The sequence below is a fragment of the Coturnix japonica genome, chromosome 3 (genome assembly GCF_054131305.1).
Source record: "Coturnix japonica strain WE chromosome 3, WE-NBRP24, whole genome shotgun sequence".
NCBI lineage: Eukaryota > Metazoa > Chordata > Aves > Galliformes > Phasianidae > Coturnix > Coturnix japonica.
This window is the reverse complement of record NC_140665.1, coordinates 27005962-27029208: the sequence shown is the minus strand read 5'-3', so window position 1 is coordinate 27029208 and position 23247 is coordinate 27005962. Positions and strand designations below refer to the sequence as shown.

At 39.7% G+C, this 23247-nt stretch overlaps 1 protein-coding gene across 7 annotated transcripts in view; it reads right to left on the bottom strand.

The window, feature by feature from the left end:
* TTC7A (tetratricopeptide repeat domain 7A) overlaps positions 1-23247 on the bottom strand; it is a 162474-nt gene that overhangs the window by 75545 nt on the left and 63682 nt on the right. For 6 of the 7 annotated variants that reach the window (XR_014944631.1, XM_015857449.3, XM_015857442.3 and 3 more), the window contains 4 exons: positions 19266-19383; positions 13090-13147; positions 10602-10674; positions 4608-4768 (listed from right to left, as the gene is read on the bottom strand). Coding sequence is in view for 5 of the 7 variants with exons in the window: in XM_015857449.3 (XP_015712935.1) it covers positions 4608-4768; positions 10602-10674; positions 13090-13147; positions 19266-19383 (410 nt within the window). In the remaining 2 variants the exon portion in view is untranslated. The remainder of the gene's footprint in view (positions 1-4607; positions 4769-10601; positions 10675-13089; positions 13148-19265; positions 19384-23247) is intronic. The other variant, XR_014944632.1, reaches the window with a different exon arrangement.

Below are 23247 nucleotides of genomic sequence, written 5' to 3'. Positions count from 1 at the left end.
TCCTCCTCACCCAGGAAAAGAAAATTATCCAGGGCAAAACCCAAACAAGCCAAAAGTGCAGAAATAAACCCAAAATAGAAAAAAAAAAACACCACCTAGATTCCTATTTCTAAAATTTTTCGAGCTTTAAATATCCGCATTATCACTAATAAGAGCCAGGAGACTAGCTTAAAGATTTTCTTTCATATGTTTGGCATACAAATGTCCAGTATCGTTCCCAGTTCCACAGGGTACAATAATGATCATTGCAATATATCACTTGTGGGTTTTTTTAATGTTAATTTTATTACAACAAAAACAGAACCTAACAAGCCAACAAAACCAAATGTTAGTGGTTAGCACAACCAAAACTCAACGCAAAACAACCCTTCTGAAATATCTCCGCCTTGTTCAAGTGAATCATAGATGCCTAAAATGTTTTGTATTCTCATAGCACAGATCCATCACCTCATCCCAAGTACATACCCCTTTCTTTTTATTATCACTCTGTACTGTCCCCTAAGGCATCAATACAGAGATAAAAACATTTGTGGGTCACTCCCATGAACCATGGTGCAAACACACCACTAAGAGACGTCAATTTACAAAGCTCCACCCTCAGGAGTTCTGAATATTCTAAGACTTGCATACCCATGATTAGATGCTACAGAGAAATACGAATTTATTGCTGCTTTAGATCCTCAGGCCTCGCGCCCTTGAGGAGTTCAGAATACAATACAATATTCTGAGAATTTTAACAAGCTGTTTTTATCACCATGACTGCTCATAAGATGTACCAGGCTTCATTGCCTCTTGCATAATGATGAGCTGGAGTCATATAAACACGATGATCTGATTCTCTAAAGCCATAATTCGAAAGCTAAGTGAGGCCACCACCACTTTCAGGAGAGAAGTGGTAAAACAGCACAGAGAGTTGAGAAGGGGCTACAACTATGCTGACAATAAAAACTGTAATACTGAATAGGTATGACACAAAGGTTTGCAAACAAGCAACTTAGGGACAATTGACTACTTATTCTATATGAAGATTAAAGGCAAAAAACAGTTCTAATTTATGGTTTGGCAACAATATATAGTACTCCACCAGTGCCCCTAAAGATGTTGCCCAAAGCAAGCATGAATTGTTTATTTTCAACATAAAATACATAGCAGTAGAAGTAATAGAAAAACTGGAGATGACACAGTAATAATGCATTTGAGATCTTGATTATATGCTGTTGGCTTTGTTTGTTTTGCAGTGAGCAGAAGCACCTGGTCAATGACATCACTTATATATCACATAATTGCTCTCTCAACAGTAAGTCTGCAACAGACTATGACAGATAAATTTTGCCAGAAGATTACTTTACATGTCCTTAATGAAATCACTGCAGCAGTGATGAAGTCAAGGACATTTGCTGTCAGTAGATCACTTACCATCTAGAAGAAGACTGTATTTTGAAGGCTGACCATAACAAATACCCCTCTACAAAACAGAAAACAAAAGCTTTCTGCTAAGACACCATCACTAATCTCCAGGCAAAATTTACTTCATTTTATTGGTAGTATCCAGGATACATATTTAATATCTCTTGCTTTCTGAGAGTTTTGCCCTACACTTACAGTAATTGCTTCTGTAGTATCAAGTACTCTGACAGAACAAAAGCATCTGCAATTCACAGCTGCACTGCTCTCAAACCACAACCCACCTACCTCTCTTTGCCTAATTCTGTGTTATTTCTCTTTACAATGAGTTTTGAGACTCTGTAAGCACAACAATGACTTATAGCTTAAGAAGAAAAGGTATGTTAGAGGCTATTCATTTAAAAGCATTACAGCTCAAGAGTCAGATGCACAACTGGATCATTTAACAAAACATGCACTGTCACACTGGGCAGTGATTAGAAACTGCTGGAAGCTAAGTCTTAAGACTGTAGTGTAGGGTGCCAAGTAGAAGGGAAAAAGCAAGCCAGCAAACAACAGAAAAGTATCTGATAAGCAGTCCAGGAGCCATTACAGAGCAATAGAATACCAGAAAAACTGATAGCCTATTTCCAGCTTTCTAGCAATTGTTTTGTTTTCCAGTGCTGGGAGCTAACAAAATAGAGTTATAAGATGACCAAAGAACAAAACAATCTCTGGAAGAGTGGGAGAGTCAGAATGATAGAACCAATTTTACACGAGTAAAACAGGAAGGACAAAATATTGCTATCTGAAGATAAAACAACAACAACCATGTCATCCACTCTTTGTGGCAGCTACTGCAGGCTGTCAGACCTGAAACTTCTGCATGGAACATTTTGTGAGATGTGAATACAGGTTTCAAGAATGGAAATCCTTTCTTTCTAAATAAACAATGCTTTATTCTCAGTAGATCATCTGAGGGATGTGAGGGATGCTCACTAACATTTCTTTCAGGTAAAAGATCAATTCTTAAGACAAGCCTGAGGAAGTAACCTCAGCTGATCCCTGAGATGGAAAATAATCAAAGAAATTTATCTTAAGAAGGGCATACAATTATCAGCATCACTGACCTACCTGAGAAATACCTGAAGTCAAGTAAATGTGTAAGTCTAAGCACTTCAACAAGGGGTACTTCTAGACACGTTTGGGTAAGTCTTACAGGGCTCACACCAAAGGATGCTGCATGTTAGCTTAGCAATGCAGAAAACCACTCTAACCAACTATGTGACTCTGAACTACTATTTCTTTAAAATACATACTGACACAATTCAATGCGAACCACCCCCCTATCCCACCCCCCAAAAAAAGAAAGAATAAAAAACAGGAGCAAACTCAATTATATAGAGCAAGAGAGACCAAGGAAACAGCAGATATTTGCAGTTTCAGATAACAGAGAACTTAATTTTTATATTATTTTTATGTATTATTCTCTCTTTTGTTTAAGATACACATTCAGGTACCATGTTTTGCCATGTACAGTGCTCTAAGGTCCCTTAAAGCAGCTTTCATCTTCCTTTATTGGCATATTGGTACATGCAATCAAACTATGCTTCCAAAAAGAGTTGTCATTAGTAAAGGAACCCTCAGGCACCAGATTACACAGTTGCCTGGCTCATATCAATGAGAACTGGGAAGAATATTCAACCACTTTTAAATATAGCTTTAAAATAATGCAGTAGAACTTGCCTGTACCATTTACATCAGGTAATCTGTAGTTATTCCATGCAGAGTTCAACATACCACAATTTTCCTTCAAGGCAGTAAAAACTAAAGCTACATAATAGCGTCAGGTCTCTCTCCCTACAAAGAAGTTTCACAAAGAGTAGAGCTCTCCTATCATAAGCTGCACTTAGATTCTTTTTCAAAGACTGAAACAGCTGCAATACTGGGTCAAAACTGTATATATACGTTATATATATTATTATTCTTGCTTCACCCTCTACTGGATTCCTGTTGTTCTTTTTTATTTTTTCGTTCCTGAAACCCTAACATTCTTCCTCCATTCTCTCACTCATCAATTTGTGGGTTTAAAGAAAGACCCATAGAGACAGGCTACTCAGAGCAGCTGAGCATGAAGCCAGCTCCGCTCCTGCACCCCAGCATATCTGTAAATGAGCCCCTCTGCCAGCTCTGTTACATAAAACACTGCATACCTCATGCAAAAAGGGCTTCTTTCAAGAGCACACATTCTAGCAAGTCTGCATCTAGGATTAAGTATGAACCTGTGGTTTTCACTGCCTCACTTCTCACAGAAACAAACCATTCTGCCATTCCTTGCAAGTCTTTTTTTCATGAAGATTAGCAATGAGAAGCAAAGGAGATGTTATTTCCTGTGTCAGAAAAAACAGATTGCCAGATATCACAAAGCAACCTACCCAGTAGCCCTTCAAGCTGACTTTGCACACCATGTTTTCTTTGTTCTGACCCCCTGCTGAAACATAAATTATGAGTACTAGAGGAAGGATCCCAGACTTGATCTACCAGTTGTTTCATCTTCTATGGCAAATATTCTGTTTATCATAGAACTGGTTTCTTCTTCCTCACCCTCCACTGCCTTAGCTGTCTTTGAGTGTCCATAGTGACAAGACACTCCAAGAAATTTGTGCTGGTTGAAACCTGGTTTTAGGCAGCCAAACCATCTTTCAACTACACATTATTACAGTTTATGACATTCAACTGCTCTTTTCCCCCAGTTGTGCTACTGCAGCAAATTGTGTCGTATATGAAAATCAAACCAGTGGTCAATACATGAATAATATTTTCTCCTTAACCAGGAAGTTCGTCAAATTACAAAACAATTTTTGATACAGACTAACATCGTCACAGGGGTCTCATCCTCATTCCTCTACATGTGAAAAGTGACACACAGAAGCGTACAGGGATGTGTGTGGGAGAAAATAGCATCAGCACAATACTAAAAGACAGATAGTAGCAAAGCAAACACAAGGATTAGTTATAAAGACTATAAACACACAAAAAAGTTTTCAAAAAAATACCCTGAGCATCACATATTTCAGTTTTACAGTACACCTATATGCAGAGTAACATACCAATACAACACCTGATTGAAGAGGCTTCCGATGTATAACCAAGAAGAAATGAGCTAGTTAGCAGATCATTCCTAACTGGACGCATCACATAAGAGAATGTGTAATAACTCTTACCTAAAGCTTTCTGGGTATTCAACAACAGCCATGTTGATAACTTCCAGTGCATGCTGATAGTGTTTCTGAGCTGAAAAGAGCAGGGCCAATAGATGAAGTGAGTTCATGTCATCTTTGCACAGTTGTAGTGCTTCTTGAAGATGTTCTATAGCATCAGAAATCTGCGAGGAAATGGGGTAGATATAAAAAGAAAACATTTTTCTCCTTCAGTCCTACATGATAACTCATTCCCAAAGATAAGAGCAAATATAGTCATTAGAAATTCAGAATAAATCTTATTCAGGCATCTTATGAGGAAGAGTGCTACTATCTGAACAGCCTGCCAAAATTAACAGGCTGCATTGCTCAAGAAAACCCACACATTCTAGCAAATAGTCTACAGCATTACCAAGTTACTGCTCATAAGCAGGAGCAGCAATCCAGTCTCAATTAATCCATGGTGCTTCTACACTGTAAGAACCCCCTACAAAGGCCTAACTCTCAACTCCATTTTCTAGGATGGGCAGCTGCCTCTTCAGCAGTGTGACAGCATTACAGATCTTAGCTGCATTCTATCTCTTTGTGATTTGGATCAGGCGCATAAAAATTAAGTACGAGTGCTTAAAAGTAAAAGAGGCAAGATTCAAAATGCCATCAGAAAGATAAATATCAGCTAGATGAAGAGTAGTCCAGATAGATCAGTGGCATGTCATTTAGAATCAAGTCCCCCTAGGCAGAAAAATAAACATCTATAACAAATGCATTTATATCACGAGGTCTTAGTGATCTTAAGCTATATGTTCAAAAAGGATTTTTTAGTACACCTTTTTCCTTTGGTTACCAGTAAGTTCCACACGGAGAATTTTCTTTAAGCCCCTCTAGTTTAGAAATCACTTTTATTTGCTTCTTTCCAGATCATTGCTTCTTTCCAGATCAGTGTTTGGCCCTGAAAGCTTGCAGAAAGCAAAACAGAACAATATATAGATTTCCCCCTCTCTTCCCCTTTCTCTCCTCGAGGAATGGATAAAGTGGTTCCTTCTTTCCTACTGCAAGAACTTCCCATCTTGCAAAGCTCTGCAGAGTTCTTCTGGCCTGGCATACCACCAATGGGGAATTCCCACTACTTTCACAGATCACTCAGGAGAAGAGGTTGCACATAACAGTGGGGAGCAGCCATTGCACCGCCTGCAGTTAGAACAGTTTGTGGAACATCTAGATCCCAGACAGGGAGACCAGTCCATGTTGCGTTCGTGCTAATATCCAATTGACTTTTCGCTCTCACTGTGCTGAAGCAAGCAGAAGTACATAACTACAGTAATTACTGGTGAGTTCATGCAAGTCTGGAGATAAGTGATTGACTGATCCACAGACAGAACCCCAAACTGGCATCTGGCCCACGGTTGAGTGTCCTGGCCTAGGCTCACATTTGAATATACGACTGAGTTCTCAGCTTTAATGAACTACTGTTTGTCACATGTTATTATAGCCTACTGCAAAGCTAAACAGATTGACTGAAATCATCAATGTTCCTTCAGCAGCTTCCTAGGACACTTGTTCATTACTGTGTAAAAAGGCCGTCAATAACAAGAGAACGTGGATGCAGGACAACAGATGTGAGACTACTGTACGTCCAGGTCTGCCAGTCTGTGAAGAAGGTGTTGGGGAGGTACACCAGAGATGTATAAATTTGGCTTGCAAAATAAGGCTGCCATCAAGACTTTTATTATCCCCAGGTCTACAAACATTTCTCACATTCTTGTTTCTCTACCCCAGACCTGCACAAGTGGTCATTAAGAAATTCTACGTTTGGGGAAAACCAAGTTCATTAGACAAAAAAAAACAAACAAACAACAACAACACAAAAAGAAAACAGAGGGGGCCTTGAATAACCTGTTGTAGAGTTGCAGGGAATGGCAGGTTTTGGACATTGGTTGTGCTCCCTGAACCCTATTTGTTTTAACTCAAGCCCCCTGAAAATCCTTAGCCATGTAACACCACTAGTAGCCTAGAGTTTTCCTGCTGCAGTGGACAACACACATAAGAAAAAACATCTTTTAATAATTTCAGGATATTCTTTTCAAGTAGAGAAAGTGTTATACAAAATAACGACTTTCAATAGAATAGTCACAATGAAGTATAAACTGAATTTCTACAACAATAAAAACAAGATACTTGGCAGCAGCAAACACAAACTTCTTTTGAAAAGTAGAGATCATTGATCTATTGAAGAAGCCAAAGCTTATTTATTTAAGTAACTATGTAATAAGAGAAAGATGGAAGCTGGCAGCACAGATGGTGCTCTGAAACTCAGAGGTAGGCTGCCAGTTTAAATTCCCCACAAGTGATACGCCTTAAAGTAATCTTATTTCAACTGGACCGCAAGTCCAAGTGGGGCCAGCAATTAGACCATGCTACTCTTCTCTGATTCGTCTTTCTGTTAATAAATATGCCACATCTATTCTGCGTGGCACACAGGTACGTTCAGATCACATCAATCAGGAAGCAAAAAATACTGCAGTAAGCCAGAAATAGCATCCTGCAGCACTATCAAACTGTGGTTAGTTTGTTTATCCTTGGCTATCCACTACTGTGGATAGTTTAGACTGCCCCTTATAATAGGCTTTATTTTGATAATGCTACATGCTTCCTTAAAAATATTTCAATGTTATAATTGCAGCATGAGTGTTTTTCTACCATTTCACAATGGCAGAATGCACATACATATTTAGAGTGCTAAATCAAACAGGATCTCATAACTATTTGATCCAAATGAGTTTTCAGGCCTTACGTTTTCATATCAGTTGTGAGTTGCAGTTAATTAACCACCAAAACTCTCCCTTTCCATCTGTCTTTATAGCACAAGGATTACAGAAAAGGGAAAGCTTCACTGGCTGTCAAGAATGTTTGCTCAAAACAGACTTGCTGCAGACCATCAGAGAGCAAGCATGAACAAATCTGTGAGCTATGTTACTACTTGATTCTCGCTGCAAGTTGTTTTTCATCACTGGAAGAATCAAGACCTCAAAAGAAAAGCTGCATGTTGCTCTTCAGAAGAGAAGGTCCTGGTAGGCCTGGGACAGAGAACAGAGCTATCCCCATTAGCAGCCACTGAATGGAAACAGAGCTCCTCCCCTGAGGCAAAGAAAAGCTAATACTTTTGCTCTCTGAATCCAGAATAAAAACTGCAGAGAAAACAGCTGAAATGCCTTCTCTGGTATTCACAACTCCTGTTTCTTATTTTCATATACTGGAAGGAAGGCAGTAGGTGTTTTCTGGATATTGCCACTTGAAACTTCAGGTCTGCTGACAGCCCACAGATGAAATTGATAAGTGAGACCTCTAATTCTCAGCTGCTGGCCCCGGCTGTCTTTGCCTTCCTATTTTCATGCAAAGAAAGGTCAAATCAAATATTAAAATGGTATGAAAACCCATGTGTTGTTTTTATGTATCCAGTACTGATTTACATGGCATTTGAGGTCAAAAACAACACCATCCCCAAAAGCAGAATGGAATCAGCACTTAAAATTAACAAGAGCTCTGACTCTCTAGAGTCATTTCCATAGAAACTGGCCTACTAAAAAAACAAGGCAAGGCATTAAAATCAGTGAGCATTAAAATCTTCAGGCTACCTTGTTTGTGCTGATCCAAATGCTGTTACTACAGAGACAGAAGAAGCAGTCAAACCAGCAGCCCAGAGCTGGGAGTCTGGCTTGTCTACTGGCCTGGCCAGTGGTCATCCAGACCTATACATGGAGATACCCATGTCAGCACCAGCTAACCTCAGTGTGATGGCACTGCCACGTTAGGAGAAAATCTAAATGAGACTCTCCTCACAGAAGGTAGAATTCTATTTTGTTGAAAACTCCACTTTAAAATGCCTTGGGGCTTACCCAGACCCTCTGAGAAATGTTGGAGTTCTTTAAGACACACTCATACCCACAATCGTGAACGTCAAGCATAATGCCATCTTTCATTCTGGCTGATGATTGAAGTTGCATCCAACTCCATGAAAACTTTTTATAACCACTCCCCTTCTTGCCACATTCTCAATATATTTTGGAGGGAGCCTTATGTTTTCCCAGTTCCCCCTTCATGTTCCCAGCACTGACAGATACGATTGCTACTGGAAATATTTCACAGTCTTCCAAGGAAGACGAATTGCTCAGATTTTACTCAGCACTCTACCAGTCATCTGCCTCTTCTGCTTTGTTCCATGAAAATGCTCTCTTATCTCTGCAAGCTGATACCCAGATTATTCATATGGGTAGGGTACCTCATTTACTGATGTTGGCTATGGAAGCAAAAAGGCCAATTGCTGAGAATAACATTCAGGCATTATCTTGTACTGCAGCACAGCCTGATGGAAACCCCAACTGTGGCATTTAATAGTTAATGTAACCAAAAATAACTAAAAAAAAAAAAAGAAAAAAAAGTATCATTAATCTTGCAGTTAATCAGAAAGATAATATATTAGATAGCTTACATAACTAAGCATATTAAAAATGCATTACCAAATGTTTATCACTAAGTAAACTGGCAAAAGAAGAGTAGGATATTTTACAGCAATCTAAAAATAAAGATATCTCAGGTATCTCCCTCTCTCCAAGCACGCGTTAAAGATTTATACCTCACTAGATCGGGAAGAGCAGCAGCAGCATAGCAGGGCTCAGGCTGACACTACATAACACACGTACCACACAGCTAGGGTAGCAGGTGTAACTGGCAAGACACTGAGGATGAGAAAATACAGGTGAAGAAGACAAAGGAGAAAGTGAACATGAGGACAAGAGTTTGAAGGAAAAACAGGAAGGTTAAAGAATAATGAAAAGATGAACATGAAACAGCAGTGTAAAGACAGGCTATAACCGGAGAAAAAGAAAGCATAATGAGTTAAACTGCAGTAGTCCGGTAAAGAGAAGAAAGAACAAATGACCATGAAAATCTCTTTTACTTTGAATATATGAATTTTTATTCTCAGCAGCAGTTGAAAAGCTGTAATGCAACTCTGGGCAAGAAGCAAAAGGGGCAGCAAATCAGACAGGCTCTCTATGAGGCAGAAGCTGTGGGAGAAAGAGGGGTAGCTGGGTATTTTTAAATCAAAGACCCTGAGCAAACTGCATCATAAAGCAGGCAGTAGGCTGATGACAAAGTTAAATAAGCCATTTTAATTATCCTTTCTTATTGCAAGCTTCCTCACAACACACCACTCTCATTATTAAAGGGTTACAAAAGTGACATTATCAAGAGTGTGTTCTCCTGGAACAATTACTTTAACCTAATGAACACACAGCTTCCCTAATTATCTCAGGAAAGTAAGAAGGATCCAACTTCTTGACTCTGGACTAAGAAGATAAAACTGCAGCAAGCAGAAAGCCTGCCAAAGAAGGAAAAGGCCATGAAATTTCAAATCTAGCTAGAAGAGCATTTAATAAATAGAGACAACTCTAATTAAGTCTTTGGCTTTTAAAAAGAAGGGACAGAGAAATAAGATGGCGCAGTGAATTTGCTGATCAGTTTGATGTTTATGAACTAACACCTGCAGCAACATTCAAATGCCAACTAATCCCACTCACTGCAGAGCTCCAGCACCCATCAAAGCCTAACGCTGAATGTGCCCAAGTATGGAATAAACCAGTCCCCAGTGCTGAGAACGTGAGATCTGGTGTGATACAGAACCAGGCAGTAACAAGAGCAGCCTGTGGCAGGACACAGCATGATATCCAGAGTAAATAACCTCTCACTCAGCTTACCCAGACAACATTGCTCAGAGTGGGAACAGCACCACTCAACTCACAAGTTAGGGCTAAAAGCATTGGGGAGGATACTCCCCAGGGCCACATACACCATGGAATTACTGCTCTAAAAAAGTAAAAATCTTTCACAAACAAATTTGATTGTTACTGATTACATTGAAGGTGGGAATGAACCCTGTTCAGCATGGCTTGATCTTGTACAATTTGACTGTCCTTCTCCCACCTTCTTAATGCCTCAGTGGTTGCTAATTATTGCACATACCTGTCTGACAATAGCCAGCTGCAATGATAAGTAGAGGATGATTTGGTGATCTTCCCGGTCCAACTCCCGTGCTCTTTAAGAACACAACATAAAAAAGAAAAGTGCCTGTTAGTTACTTTCCAGAACTACTTTGCCATGACTCACACACAAACAGAACAAAACCCAGTCCTGTGCAATAGAAAACTAGCCCAGCAATGGGATAGCATACTGAAACTTGACAAAAAGTACATTGATGCTCACCTGGATAAGCCAAGCTCACAGGAACACACATGAAAAATACAACTGTCAGGATTCATGTAACCTACATGCTCATTCACTAAACGCTGTTAAGTGTTTTGGAACTTACATATCTGATGGAGAAAGTAGCTTTTAATTCATGACTCCTGGACAGACAGGAGAGCTGAGAGGGAACAATTAGTTTGACCTAGTGATAAGGTTTAAAAAGAGCAAGTGTAGAGTCTTACACCTGGTGAAGAATAACCGCACACATCAGTACAGGTCAGGGAATAACATGCTGGAGAGGAGCTTTGTGGAGAAGGATCTGGGTGTTCTGGTGAACAACAGGTTGGCCATGAACCAGCAGTGTATCCTTGCAGCCAAGAAGGCCAATGGAATCCTGGGGTTAATGGATCATGGCCAGCAGGCCAAGGAGGGCCACAAAGATGATCAAGGGCCTGGATCATCTCCTGTATGAAGAAAGACTGAGTAACCTGGGTCTGTTCAGCCTGGAGAAAAGAAAACTAAGCGGGGAGATAATTAATGTTTATAAATATCTAAAGAGAGGTGGAAGGCAAATGGATGAGGTCAGACTCTTCTTGGTGCTGCACAGCGATGGGATGAAGGGTAATGACGTAAAACTCAAACAGAGGAAGTTCCATACAAACATGCAGATGAACTTCTTTACAGAAAGGGTGACAAAGCACCAGAACAGGTTGCCCAGAGAGGTTGCGGAGTCTTCTTCTAAGGAGATACTAAAGACCCTTCTGGACACCTATCTGTGCAACCCATTGTAGAGCACCTGCTTTAGCAGGGGGTTGGACTCGATCTCTTGAGGCCCCTTCCAACCTCTGAGATCCTGTGAGTTGCTTCAGGAAATAAACTGCACACCACATTAATGGCAACCACCTCTTAAATGACACTTTGGCCTATGAGCAAGAACAAACCTGCTGGAGTTGACCTACTCCCCACTGCCTTTTTTTTTTAAATAAAAATCCATAAGATAGAATCCAGCTTTACTCCAAACTGCTGACATAGGTTGAGCCACCTCTTCTGCAAGTAGCTCCTGTGAAATCTTCAATCCAACCATAAGTAATGGGAAAGTTCACATGGGTGCACAGGAGAAGAGATTAACGATGCTTTTGAAAAGAGACAGAGTTTTTACACTACTATTAAGCTTACTCAGAATGTATTAGGAAAATACTTCATTCAAACTTCCAGCTGAAAAGGCCACTGATAAGGATGGCTACAAGCCAAACCATTGTTCGAGAAATTCTAGAAGTACTTTAAAAAGAGGTGAAAAGCAAGAAAGAAAGCAAGACAAACTAAGAGACAACAAACAAACAAGGAAAAGCAAGCCAAACCCAGGTATATAGGAAGATACTAGCAGTTACTGTCAGAACACTCCTGTTGGCTGAAATCTGAGTACCTAATTTCTGACTAGAAGCTTGTCTGCTTCCTAGCTAGAGTTAAGATACCATGAAAACAAGCTACAGCTAGTGGGAAAGGTCAAAGCACAAAAATAAATGCACTTTAAAAGCACTGCAGTACTGCAATTACAGAAAAATTGGGCAGTAGTGAAGATATTACATTGGAGCCTGGGAACTGGTGTGACTTCAAGTATACTGCTGATCTAAATAGTGACCATACAAATGGCTTTTAAAATATATACTTTTTAATCTTTCAGACCCTTGTGGAGTAAATATCCAGAATTACATTCGTAGTTTCAGTTTGGCAAAAGTTAAGTTTCTACAACCACTTGCTCTTTGCAATCACTGCAGGAAAAACATTTTAGTCAACATCAGAAAAACAGCTAGGATCCAGTAAAGAGCTCAACTTGCTACATCTGTACTTAGAGATATCAGAGAATTCAACTTTTCATCACTTTTTATAATGCTTTTATGACCACAACAAAACCAGAATTAGATACTTCAGTCCAAGACTTAAGACCAGATAAGCTTCCATTTGGTTGCCATTTGAGATCTGTAAGCATTTATTTTTACAAAATGTTAACTATCCTACTACCTGCATGATGTTTTTAGAGGCAGAACAAACACTCTTTCCTTGGATATTCAACAAAATAATTGCCATATTTCACCATCACAAGAATGTTTTTGACATGTGACCGCTGAAATTTACAGAAGTGTTTTTAAAATTTCAGACAGAGAAACCAGAGTAACATTAAACAGAAAGTAAAACACTGAAAAAAAAAATTATTCTGGATTCATCAAAGGAACTACATAATGCAGGAATCAGTACCATTCCTACTCACCTCTCCAAAGTCTGAAGTGCTTTCTTGTTGTATTCATCCTGAGTGCTCTTCAGAGTAGCTGCAGGGCAATATATAATGTGATTTAAGAGTTGAATTCAATGTTTCAGATTCAATAAAAAATAGCTACACATGTACAGAGTATTTCAAACCAGAAGCAAGAAAACTGTAGAAATCTCACAGTGTCTGCACTCATGGCTGGAAAATGTGCTTCTTTAATGGACAGCACAAAGACTGTATTTTAACTCAAATTCTCAATTGTATTTCTATTGAAAGCTCTTCAAACTCTCTTGTCTGAAACCCTGAAATATTTTTTATTAACACATGCCACTAAAGGTGTGGGGAAGGAGCAGGAGACACAATCTCTTATTGTATCTAACTAGACACTAGACCTCTGCCAGCCTAGTGTACATGTTAATGGCAGTAACTAGCTGGGCATCCTGACTCCAACACCATCTTCATGTAGAAGGATGTTGCAGGTGCCACAGGGAATACCAGAAGCCAGATTTACAGCTCCACAACATATCCCTTTATAAGATAATATTTCCCTTTTACCACAGCAAACTTTCAGGTTGCTTCAGATATGATGTGAGCCACTTATGCCCTCCTTGGTGTGTCTAATTGCCTAAGGATCCCACCCACCAGGCTCACTTCTCAATGTATGACTTAATTCGAGCTCTCTCTGATGAGAAGAATCATCAATCTCTTGTTACACTAGAGTACCATAAAACACCATTATCATCAAGGGAGGAAGAACTCAGAGAAGCGGGGCTCTCTTAAATCCAGAATATCTGGAAAGCTAGCAGTAAAGTTCAGAAGTACACTAGCTGTCCGCCTTGCTCTGAATCTTAGTTTTCAGATTTTATATAGCACTTGTTTTTTGTTCTATCTGTTTTGAATTTGCAAGCGGCTAATCACCAGTACAACAAAGACAAGTAGTTAATCATTCAGCAAACATCCACCTATGAGTATATTTCACTTCCTATATCAAGCCAATGTAAGCTCCGGAAAATAAAGATAGTAAATTGTATATATTCTATCAACAAAACCCCCCAAAAATCAAATACCCACTTAAGAGTTGTGTTCTTCTACAAGTTGTACAAAGGTAAGAAGTTTCTTTAGACTATCCAACATGCTAGTAAGAGAAACATCATAAATTATTTATTTTTCCCTAAGTAGTTGCAGTTATCAGACCTTTTTTACTCCTATGCCTTTCAATAGTTCTTCTAAATATCAGCTTTATCTGGGAGGAACAGCATCTTCGGGATTTCCCAAATCATAAAGATAAGAAAAACAAATGCCAAATACTGAAAAACAGTGAAAGGAGAAAGCTTACAGAAAAATGTTTTAGAAAATCACGATTGACATTCACATAAAAATACCTGAGAAGACACTAGAAAGGATTTGATCACAGCTGTAAGCATTCGCTCAGAAAAACATGTCAGATTGTCCTCCTTACAGAAACCACAAGATTCCCTGTATAAGTAACTGAGTATTTCTAGAGACAAATTACACAATGTGGAAGACAGAAAGAGATTTATCATTTGCCCACCAAATAACCACAAAAAGGAAAAGATAGAAGAACTTTCGGGTTCAGTCTGGTATGACTTGACTAAATAGGTGTTCAGCTTAGAAAGTAAAGAGTACCAGTATGTGGTGGAAATTATGTCTGCACTGATGAGGTGAGACATGCGAGTCCCACTTCCCACAACACGAACTGCATGTTCAGTCACAAGGAAGTTGCAGATCTGGTTGTCTGTCTCTAGATTTGTGTTTGATTTGACCAAGCAAACTGAAATTTGAGTTTTTCCATTTCTATAAAAAGGGTAACTAAGTAATTTTTGGAGAGATGCAAGAGAAGGAAAGCTGAAGTGACGACTGAACAAGTTTAGTGGCAACATGACTTGGTTTTGACTATAAATAAAAACTGAGCTCAAAATGGCATTCACAGGCTTCGTTCCAATGTTCTACCACACAGTCTTCATGACGAATCCCATGTACAAAGGCTACATACAGTTAAGTGGTAACTCTTAACAGCAATTCTTAAGTTCTTCCCTCTCTTTCAAAACAGAAAAAAGGACATTTCTACACAAAATCTGTGTCTGCAAGAGAAGCTGTGCCACTGGCCATTCCCTTAACATGGCAAACATTTTCAAGCAAAATGCAGAAAAACAGGGAGCTGAATTTGGGAGGTCAGTTTGGAAGAGCACTGACTGTATCTTTACACATCTAGCTCAGCAGTTGCTGAATCAATTTTTAGCACAATTAAGTTAGCTTTGCATAAAATGAACAAAACTCCCAGGCAGACAGGTACTGAAGGGCAGTAATGAGAGCAATAAGCTGGATTAGTTAACAGATTGGGAACATCTTTATTGCGATCCTTTAGGTTCTTCCTACTGCTCCTCTCCCATATATTGCTAGGTCTTTATCAGAGATAACACACGTACACGCTACATGAATAAATACAGTGATGATATGACTCAGTGTTTAATATTTATGCCTCAAGTCTACAAAACCTGCGCAAGTTCCTCCTACTGCCGTGCCCCTCCTCACACATGTTCCTTCCCTCTCCCTACCAAAATTAGGTTTTTTTCCTTAGACAGTGAGAGAAGTCATTGCTGCTGCAACCTGCATAGCTCACAGAATACCTCTCACACCAGCCAAAGAAAATCTTTCACAATGAGGACAGAGCTGGATGAACATGACTAGAACTCTGAAGCCATGCAGACTTCTCTGGGGCTGCTGGTACCAACAAACTTTTGATACCAAAATACAAACCTCTAAAGTCACATTTGAAAACAGAGAAAGATAAACTGTGTTAGTAAGAAGGTGCAGCACAATAAGCACTGAATGCACAGACTGAAATAGTAATGCTGAGGGCCAGCATCAACACTAAATATACATCGAGAAAGTCCATGTACCGTGGACTGAAAAACCATAAGCAACTGCAGTATAATCAGGTCTAATCTTGTAGCACATTAGTTTTATGAGAAAATAATCTAGTTTGTGCTTTCCAGCACTCTTCTATTATGTGAATCACAATATTGAGAAGTGGGGTGGAGGGATGGACTTCAAAAATACATTTCTGATCCAAACTATAGCACCAGTGTGCATGCATCCTTTTGCACATACCAGTGTGTTTCAAAACAATTCCTCTGAGTTAAGACAACTAAATACAGTAAGTTATGCAGCTTTTGCATTCAAAATTAATGATTGCATGTGCTGATCGTTACCTCTGGATGCAAAAAAAAAAGGTGTGTTTGTTCACTAGTAATGGATTTTTAACTTTATTTCCTCTTTTTAACATTAACTGGTGCTGATTAATATTAACATACTGATTAACATTTACCATTAGCTGTTTACCAACTATTTATAACGCTAGGAAAAATCTTCCAATTCAGTCTTTGATTTGTGGCCTTGTAACAAAATTCTAAATGAGAACAGAGATGCAGCACGCTTTCATTTCTGAAAAAGAGAGTGAATGTCTGTTAATCCAGAAAGGTTTAACAGTATGTGTGGAGCTGACATTAGATAAGAGCAGTTTTATTTCACAAAGCATGCTGAACTTGTCTCTCCTCTCCAGCCTGTGCTAAATTCATCCCACGTTTCCCTTCTTTAGTGAATTCCTCACGAGGCCAAGCTGGCAATGCAGCTTGTGCCATTACTAGAACTACAAGAAGCAAAAGGTTTGCTGTTGAAATCGACTCACTGGGAACAGATTTGGGATGCAGAAAATTCAGATGTATGGACACTCTGTATAAACAAGAGATATATGCTTTTAAGAGTGACGCAAAAGCAGCAATGACCTCCTCTGAGGACTCATCTTTCAGCAACTTCATAGAGTCCTCTTCCAAAAACCACATAATTAGACAGTAAGGATGGCAAAGCTACGTACTTATGGTCAGCACAAGTTTCAGAAAATCTTATTTCATCCAGGAGTAAATCTAATAGTTGTAAAATGAGTCTATCGAGTGCTCCCATGAGTTCTTCAAATCATCATTCAGTAGGATTCTATCTTCTCATCTCTGCTAAATGCACTTGCTAAGAAGTGGTCATAAAAGAAGGGCTCTAATACAGCTCCTCAGCACCTTTGGCACATAGGATGATAAATATTTACTGAAATTACATTAGAGAGAGAAAACCTAACCTTGGTTGGAAGGCAGCTTTATATTACTGCTTTATAAGACAATTGGTTAGATATCTCTGAAAATGATGATTAACTAAATAAAACTTAAGTGGGAGGCTACAGAAAATCATATATACACACAGACATTTGCATGTCAGCATATATTGCTACAAACTGGTATAAACACAGTGATATAAGACTATAAAGCAGGATTCACAGCAGAGTAGTTGCCTTCCTTTCAATGTGTTTTGTTCTTCATTCCTCACTAACAAAAGTTTGTTGTTGCTCTTTTTAATGTCATACTTTTGTAAATTTGACATTTTCAACTAAAATGCTGCTATGTATTCATGATTGCCATGTTTCTTAAGGACATGGTCCATTTTAATATAATTAATAAAATGCAGCCAGAAGATGAAAATACGCGCTTCAGATTTTTCCTAAACAACTGCAGGAGTGGCTCTACTGATCAACTGGCTACAGATAAGAGGATGAGAAGGCAGGTGTTCCAATGTTTCACAACAAAATCACATGCTAATCCATACAAAACTGCAAGGCAACTGTTGCAATGACTGTTTATTTCATGTTACAAAGAACACTTACCACAACACCTGAGCTGAAATCTTGTATACCTGGAAACCTTCCCTTCCGTAAGAGTTTGCAATTTGCATTTTGCTTTTACCAAGGTATTTTTAGAGCCAGACCACAATACATGCCTCCACAACTCCATTCTTTAACAACCTTCTTCTTTCCATTGAGAGTAACAAATAGATTGTAATGGACTTAGGACAGAAAACTTTACTATCTCTGAAAACAGTCTCTGGGATCTCATGCAGCTTTAAGGACAGTTTATATAAAATCTAGGCAAAATGCCCTAAGGAACTTGGCTATAAAGCAGAACTCAATGTTAAATGAACTTTTTAAAACTAAAAAAAACCAACAAAGTTTAGATTAGGAAGGGCATACGTTTCTTGACGCTCTTTGTAAGGGGAACTATTCAGAGTCAGAGACACAGAGAACTAAAGGAAGCAACAATGCATGTTTCTCTCCATGCTGGAAAGCTGTTCTCAGAAGGTTTGATTGATGACTGGGTGAAAAAAAATACACTGCACTACTGAAGAGCACAAGCCACTTCCTCAATCACATGCCTTGTAGAATTTTGGTATAACTTGCAAGGTCTGAGCACTTCCGTCGCATCGTATGAACTGTCACTTTAGCTCTGTTTCAGGCTCATTTGCCCGAAGAAATCTGTTTATGTGGAACACAGCTGACAGAAAATCATGTGGTTTGGACTGCCAAACTGCTGAGGAAACAAAACAGCTCAGCTATTATTTAAAGAAACTATGTTAGGAGGCCTTTTACCTATGTTAGAAATCACAGAGAAAGGAAGGCCGTCCCCAGCTGTGAGCCTGATGAAGGTCAAATCCAGATCTCACCCAGACACAAGGACTTTCAGCCCTCCAGGTTACAAAGCACTGATTCTACAGAATCACAGTCTAATCTTACTTTCAGCAATTTGTATCTAGTCAATCCATATGTACCAATGAGACAGATATTTTTATCTTGTTTACTTCTAAGCAAAGAAAGAAACTACATCATGGAGAAGTTGAATCTCTGCAGGGAATCAGTATCATGCCAGGAACTGCAAGTCAGGCATTTCTGCCTCCAGTTCTTGGACCGTATTTCTTTATGTGATTTATGAGTGGGAGACAGAACACGAAAATAGATCGAAAGTTCCATTTTCTGTTGTGCAAATAAGTGAAATAAATACATTACAAATATCCAAATGAATCACACCAAGAATCATTGCATACAGTCAGATAAACATCTCCTAAGCAATGATCTGTGTTTCTTCCTTTACTTAAAAGCTTCACTTTTACTACCATAACGGACATATCTCTGAGGAAGTGAACAGTCCTCGTTTGTCTTGGAATCTGATTCTTTCCTAAATCCAGCCATCACTAAAGGCACAGTTTCCAATAAATTTCCCACTGCTCGCACCCAAGAATCAGAACAGATATTTAATACAGCACGCTTGACAAACAGGATAACTTACCATCAGTAGCCTGAAGACTATATGTCAGACCCAGTGCCAAGTAACCCTTCGCTAGGGACTCTCCAGCATCCTCACCCAGGTCTATCACCATTTTAGCAAAGTATTCTCCTTCTTCCAGCTGCAAACGAAGACAGAGGTTGAGAATTACAGACATTTCTACTACACCTGCTTCAGTAAAGTTATCCTTTTATACATACCCATACAGTCATCTGAGAGACACTGACAACAGTGACTACAGTGATCACACTATGCACTTACAGAAAGGAGAATGCTGAAGGCCAAATTATCAGACCTTGATGCACAGGCACTGTTTTCAGAAGTCTGGGCTTTGTTTTAAGCACCTGCCCTAAACTATTTCCAGATGTTTAAGGTTAAGGAAGGACAATATCTTATTTTTGTATTTCTCTTTAGGGAAATCATGTAATCTTAAATATCAATGGACTAACTACTTATATACCTTTCTGGCAGTAGACTGAAAGATCTAACAGAAATCTTTCTTTAAAGGAAGAACTAGGTTTTCTCTACATTGCCTTTAAAACTTTGAACAGTGCTCCTCACTTCTAATCTTAAAGAGTTACTACATCCTTAATAAGCAGAAAAGACTAAGACCTGTAGACTGTATCTGAAAAGGTCAAGGTTAGACAGGTAGAGACAAAAGCTGTAAGCGATACTTGAAAGGCACAGTCTACAGGAATACTTCATGTGCATATAAGGTGATCTGCAGATCCTGTCAACCATAATCAGTGAGTGTTAACCAGCAATCAATGAGACAGCATCACACTATCCCAAAAATCCTACTGTTGCAAACTTTTATGACATGACTACTGACTTTCTGGAATGGAATTACTTTGTTTGGAGGAAACATTTTTGTTGGAAAGCCAGACGCTTTAGATGCAAATACTGCAGCAGTAACTGAAATGTGCTCTCTCATTATTCAGCTTTGTCGCATTTCAGCACCTCATATTTCTTTGACATCTAAAACTCATAAGGAACTGGTATCAAAATTGTATCAGCAGATGAGAAATTTTCCTTCTGCAGCAATTTATGTGCATATTACTTAAGAACAGAATTGACTTGATATACCGCAGCCTGTCAAGGGAGTTCCCAGTTACATCCCTTGCAGACATTCAGGTGATAACATGAATTAGCAGCTACATAAAGAGAGGAGCTGGTATTTATTAGATGACATCAAACATAATGAAGTCTTTACTTGATAATCTGTGTATGGCAAAAATACTAATTGATAAAGGAATACCTCCCAGAAACACCAAGCAAATTGCAAGGATCATCTTTAGCAGCATAATCCAAAGTCTACTGCAAACACTGGAAATAACTCTGCTGACTTCAGTGATGCTCAGATGCTACCCTTTAAGCCCGCAAACACAAAGCCTGTTCCAGGATACTTTTTAATCCTGTAGGCAGCTCTACTGACTTCCCTGCCACATACTAAAGCGTGTTCTGGACCAGAGCCTAGGACAATGGAAGAAGAAAAAGTCCCATGACTCAGCACAGAGGGGGAGAAAAAACAACAAAAAAAAAACCCTGCCCTTCTCATGAAACAGTAACTAAATTATTCAGCTCTCAGGAACATTTACATAAAAAATGAAATCTCTGCAGTCAGAAATTTAATTATGCACCTCTTTTGCTACCATAAACAGCCATATTCCCTCTCTATTTCTTCATTATTTCTCCTCTTCTACTTACATGCACTTTCAGCTAAGAAGTCTCCATCAGGTGAAGAAAAGAGCTACCAAGGTTTGGAGCTGAAAAGGTGACATTTACCCCTGAAGAGATTTTGCTCCATTGTTTCTCAGAACTGTCTCCTGATAGTGTCTCTAGTTCCAGACTGATGGTCCACGCTGAATAAATCAGTAGCACACCGTGCAGTTTTCTTGCCTGCCAGTTATTGAGAGCCACCTGTGTGTGTCAGATTAGTGTTTGGTATGAGAAATTAAAACCACAACTTTCCAGAATGACTGAAAGAGTGCTTCTAGCATAATTCTTGCAAATATTATTCATACTAACACTAATGGCACTTCGACCAGCCACAAAGGCTCTCTTGAATGCAAACACTGGTCAGCTGAAGGCTGCTTTGAAAAAAAGAAAATGGCGTTGTAAACACCAGCACAGCTCAGCAGCTGGTTCTGCTTATGAGAACATTTACTTTTCCTACTTACTGCACTCAGCCACTTTCCCTGCCAGTCCTGCTGTGACTGCCATCTGCCCCCTCTTCTCCCATTTGCCTACTCTTAAATCACTCCGAGCAACCATGAAAAGCAAAACCTTCCATTCAAATCATCCAATGCAACCTTTCAACTCTCCGGAGCAAACTGCCTCTAACCTGTCCATGCTCTGGGTGAAAAATCCTTCTCTACATACTTCAATGACTGAGACACCAGGAGCCAGCCTGAGCTGTTCCTTTCCCCTCCCCTCATGCAGTGAGAGGCACATGAAATCTCACTCTCTGGGACTCCCACAAGTTGCAAGTTTGAGGTACACAGAAGTCAGATAAGACACAGCAGAAGACAACCATTCCTACTCCAGTTGCACAACCAGGTGGCCAGCCTCAGCATGAAGGGAACTCAAACAGTTTGTTTTCTCCAAATGAAGACTCCAACTTAAAATGGTGCAATGCTGCATTGGGAGGGCAAGGAACATGTATCAAAACTTGTTGCAACGCACAGGCCATTGCTAGCAAACTAGGCTGCAGGATGCCAGGTGTCCCCCAGACAGCAGGGATGGCACGGCATAACATCATCACTAGGAAATGCACAAGTACTGCTATTACCCGGTTGCCAGCAGCACCAACAGCAGCTCCCAAGAATGTGGAAAAAGGCATTTTTTTGGTCAATTCACTTGTAACAGCTTGAATTCACTCCCCTTAGAATCATTACTTGCTATTCCTTCAGAAGCAATAAAACCCAAAGTCTTAATGCCTCACAGCTACATCTCTGATTTGGCCCTTACCCTTGCTAAATTCTTGTGAGTACTTGACACTGAATAGCTTTTTGAGCAAAGGGCTGCAGAGAGAGGCTCCCTGCCTTCTGAGATCTGTATGGCAGAAAGCAGGTGTTGAGGAAAACAAGCTAAAGGGAACTTTTCATTTTGGAACTGAAGCTGTACTACCTGTCAGGAGGCACTTGGAAGCACTAGCTAAACTTCTTCCCCACACCAGAAAAGAAGCACACAGCTGGCACCTGGAGAGATAAAGGCTGCCAAACCACAAGCTGACACTGATAAGACTGTAATGCTGTGCTGCTGTTCTTTTTTTTTCCCCTTCCACCTTCTCCATCCTCTTTGATGAAAACAGAGTAGTTGTTAGCTGCACAACACTGAGGGTTGCTTCCCCTGAGAGCGGCTACTCCTGTTATTTGACCGCAGGTTAGGTGAGTACTCCAGCCAAGCCCAGAGGCACACTGACAAGTGCGGAACAGCAGGTGCTGTCTCCTGGCCTATTGCCACCCAGCTGGTTTCCAACCACCACCCAGTGTGTTTTTAGAAAAGCTCAAGCCCTACACCACTGAATCTATACCCTCCAGGACTGAAAGTGGACTGTAGTTCCCACCAGTATGGGTTTAGAACAATTGAAGACAAGCAAAACTGATGTTTTGATGTGCTGCACTGCAGCACAGAAATGATGTTCTACTGTGCTGAAAAGGGGAGTGCACAAGGGAGGAGGCAGGAAACACACCAAGTGACACTGGACTAGGACAGCAGACAAGGTTAGTGAAATGGGAGCTTGGACACCCCCGAGACTGAGAAACACCCAAGTATCTTGGAGATCCAAATCCTACAGGAAGGGCATCCACACAAAGCTACATACTATTACCTAGATTAATTAGGCTTTGATCCTTTTTGTTATACAGGCTTGGAGGTTTGAAGGCCACAATAAAGAACAAGAAAAATTAAACAATGGGAAAATTAGGAGAAAAGGGGAAAACAACAGAGGAAGAAAGTGCCCAGTAAGCTGCTGTGTAACAGA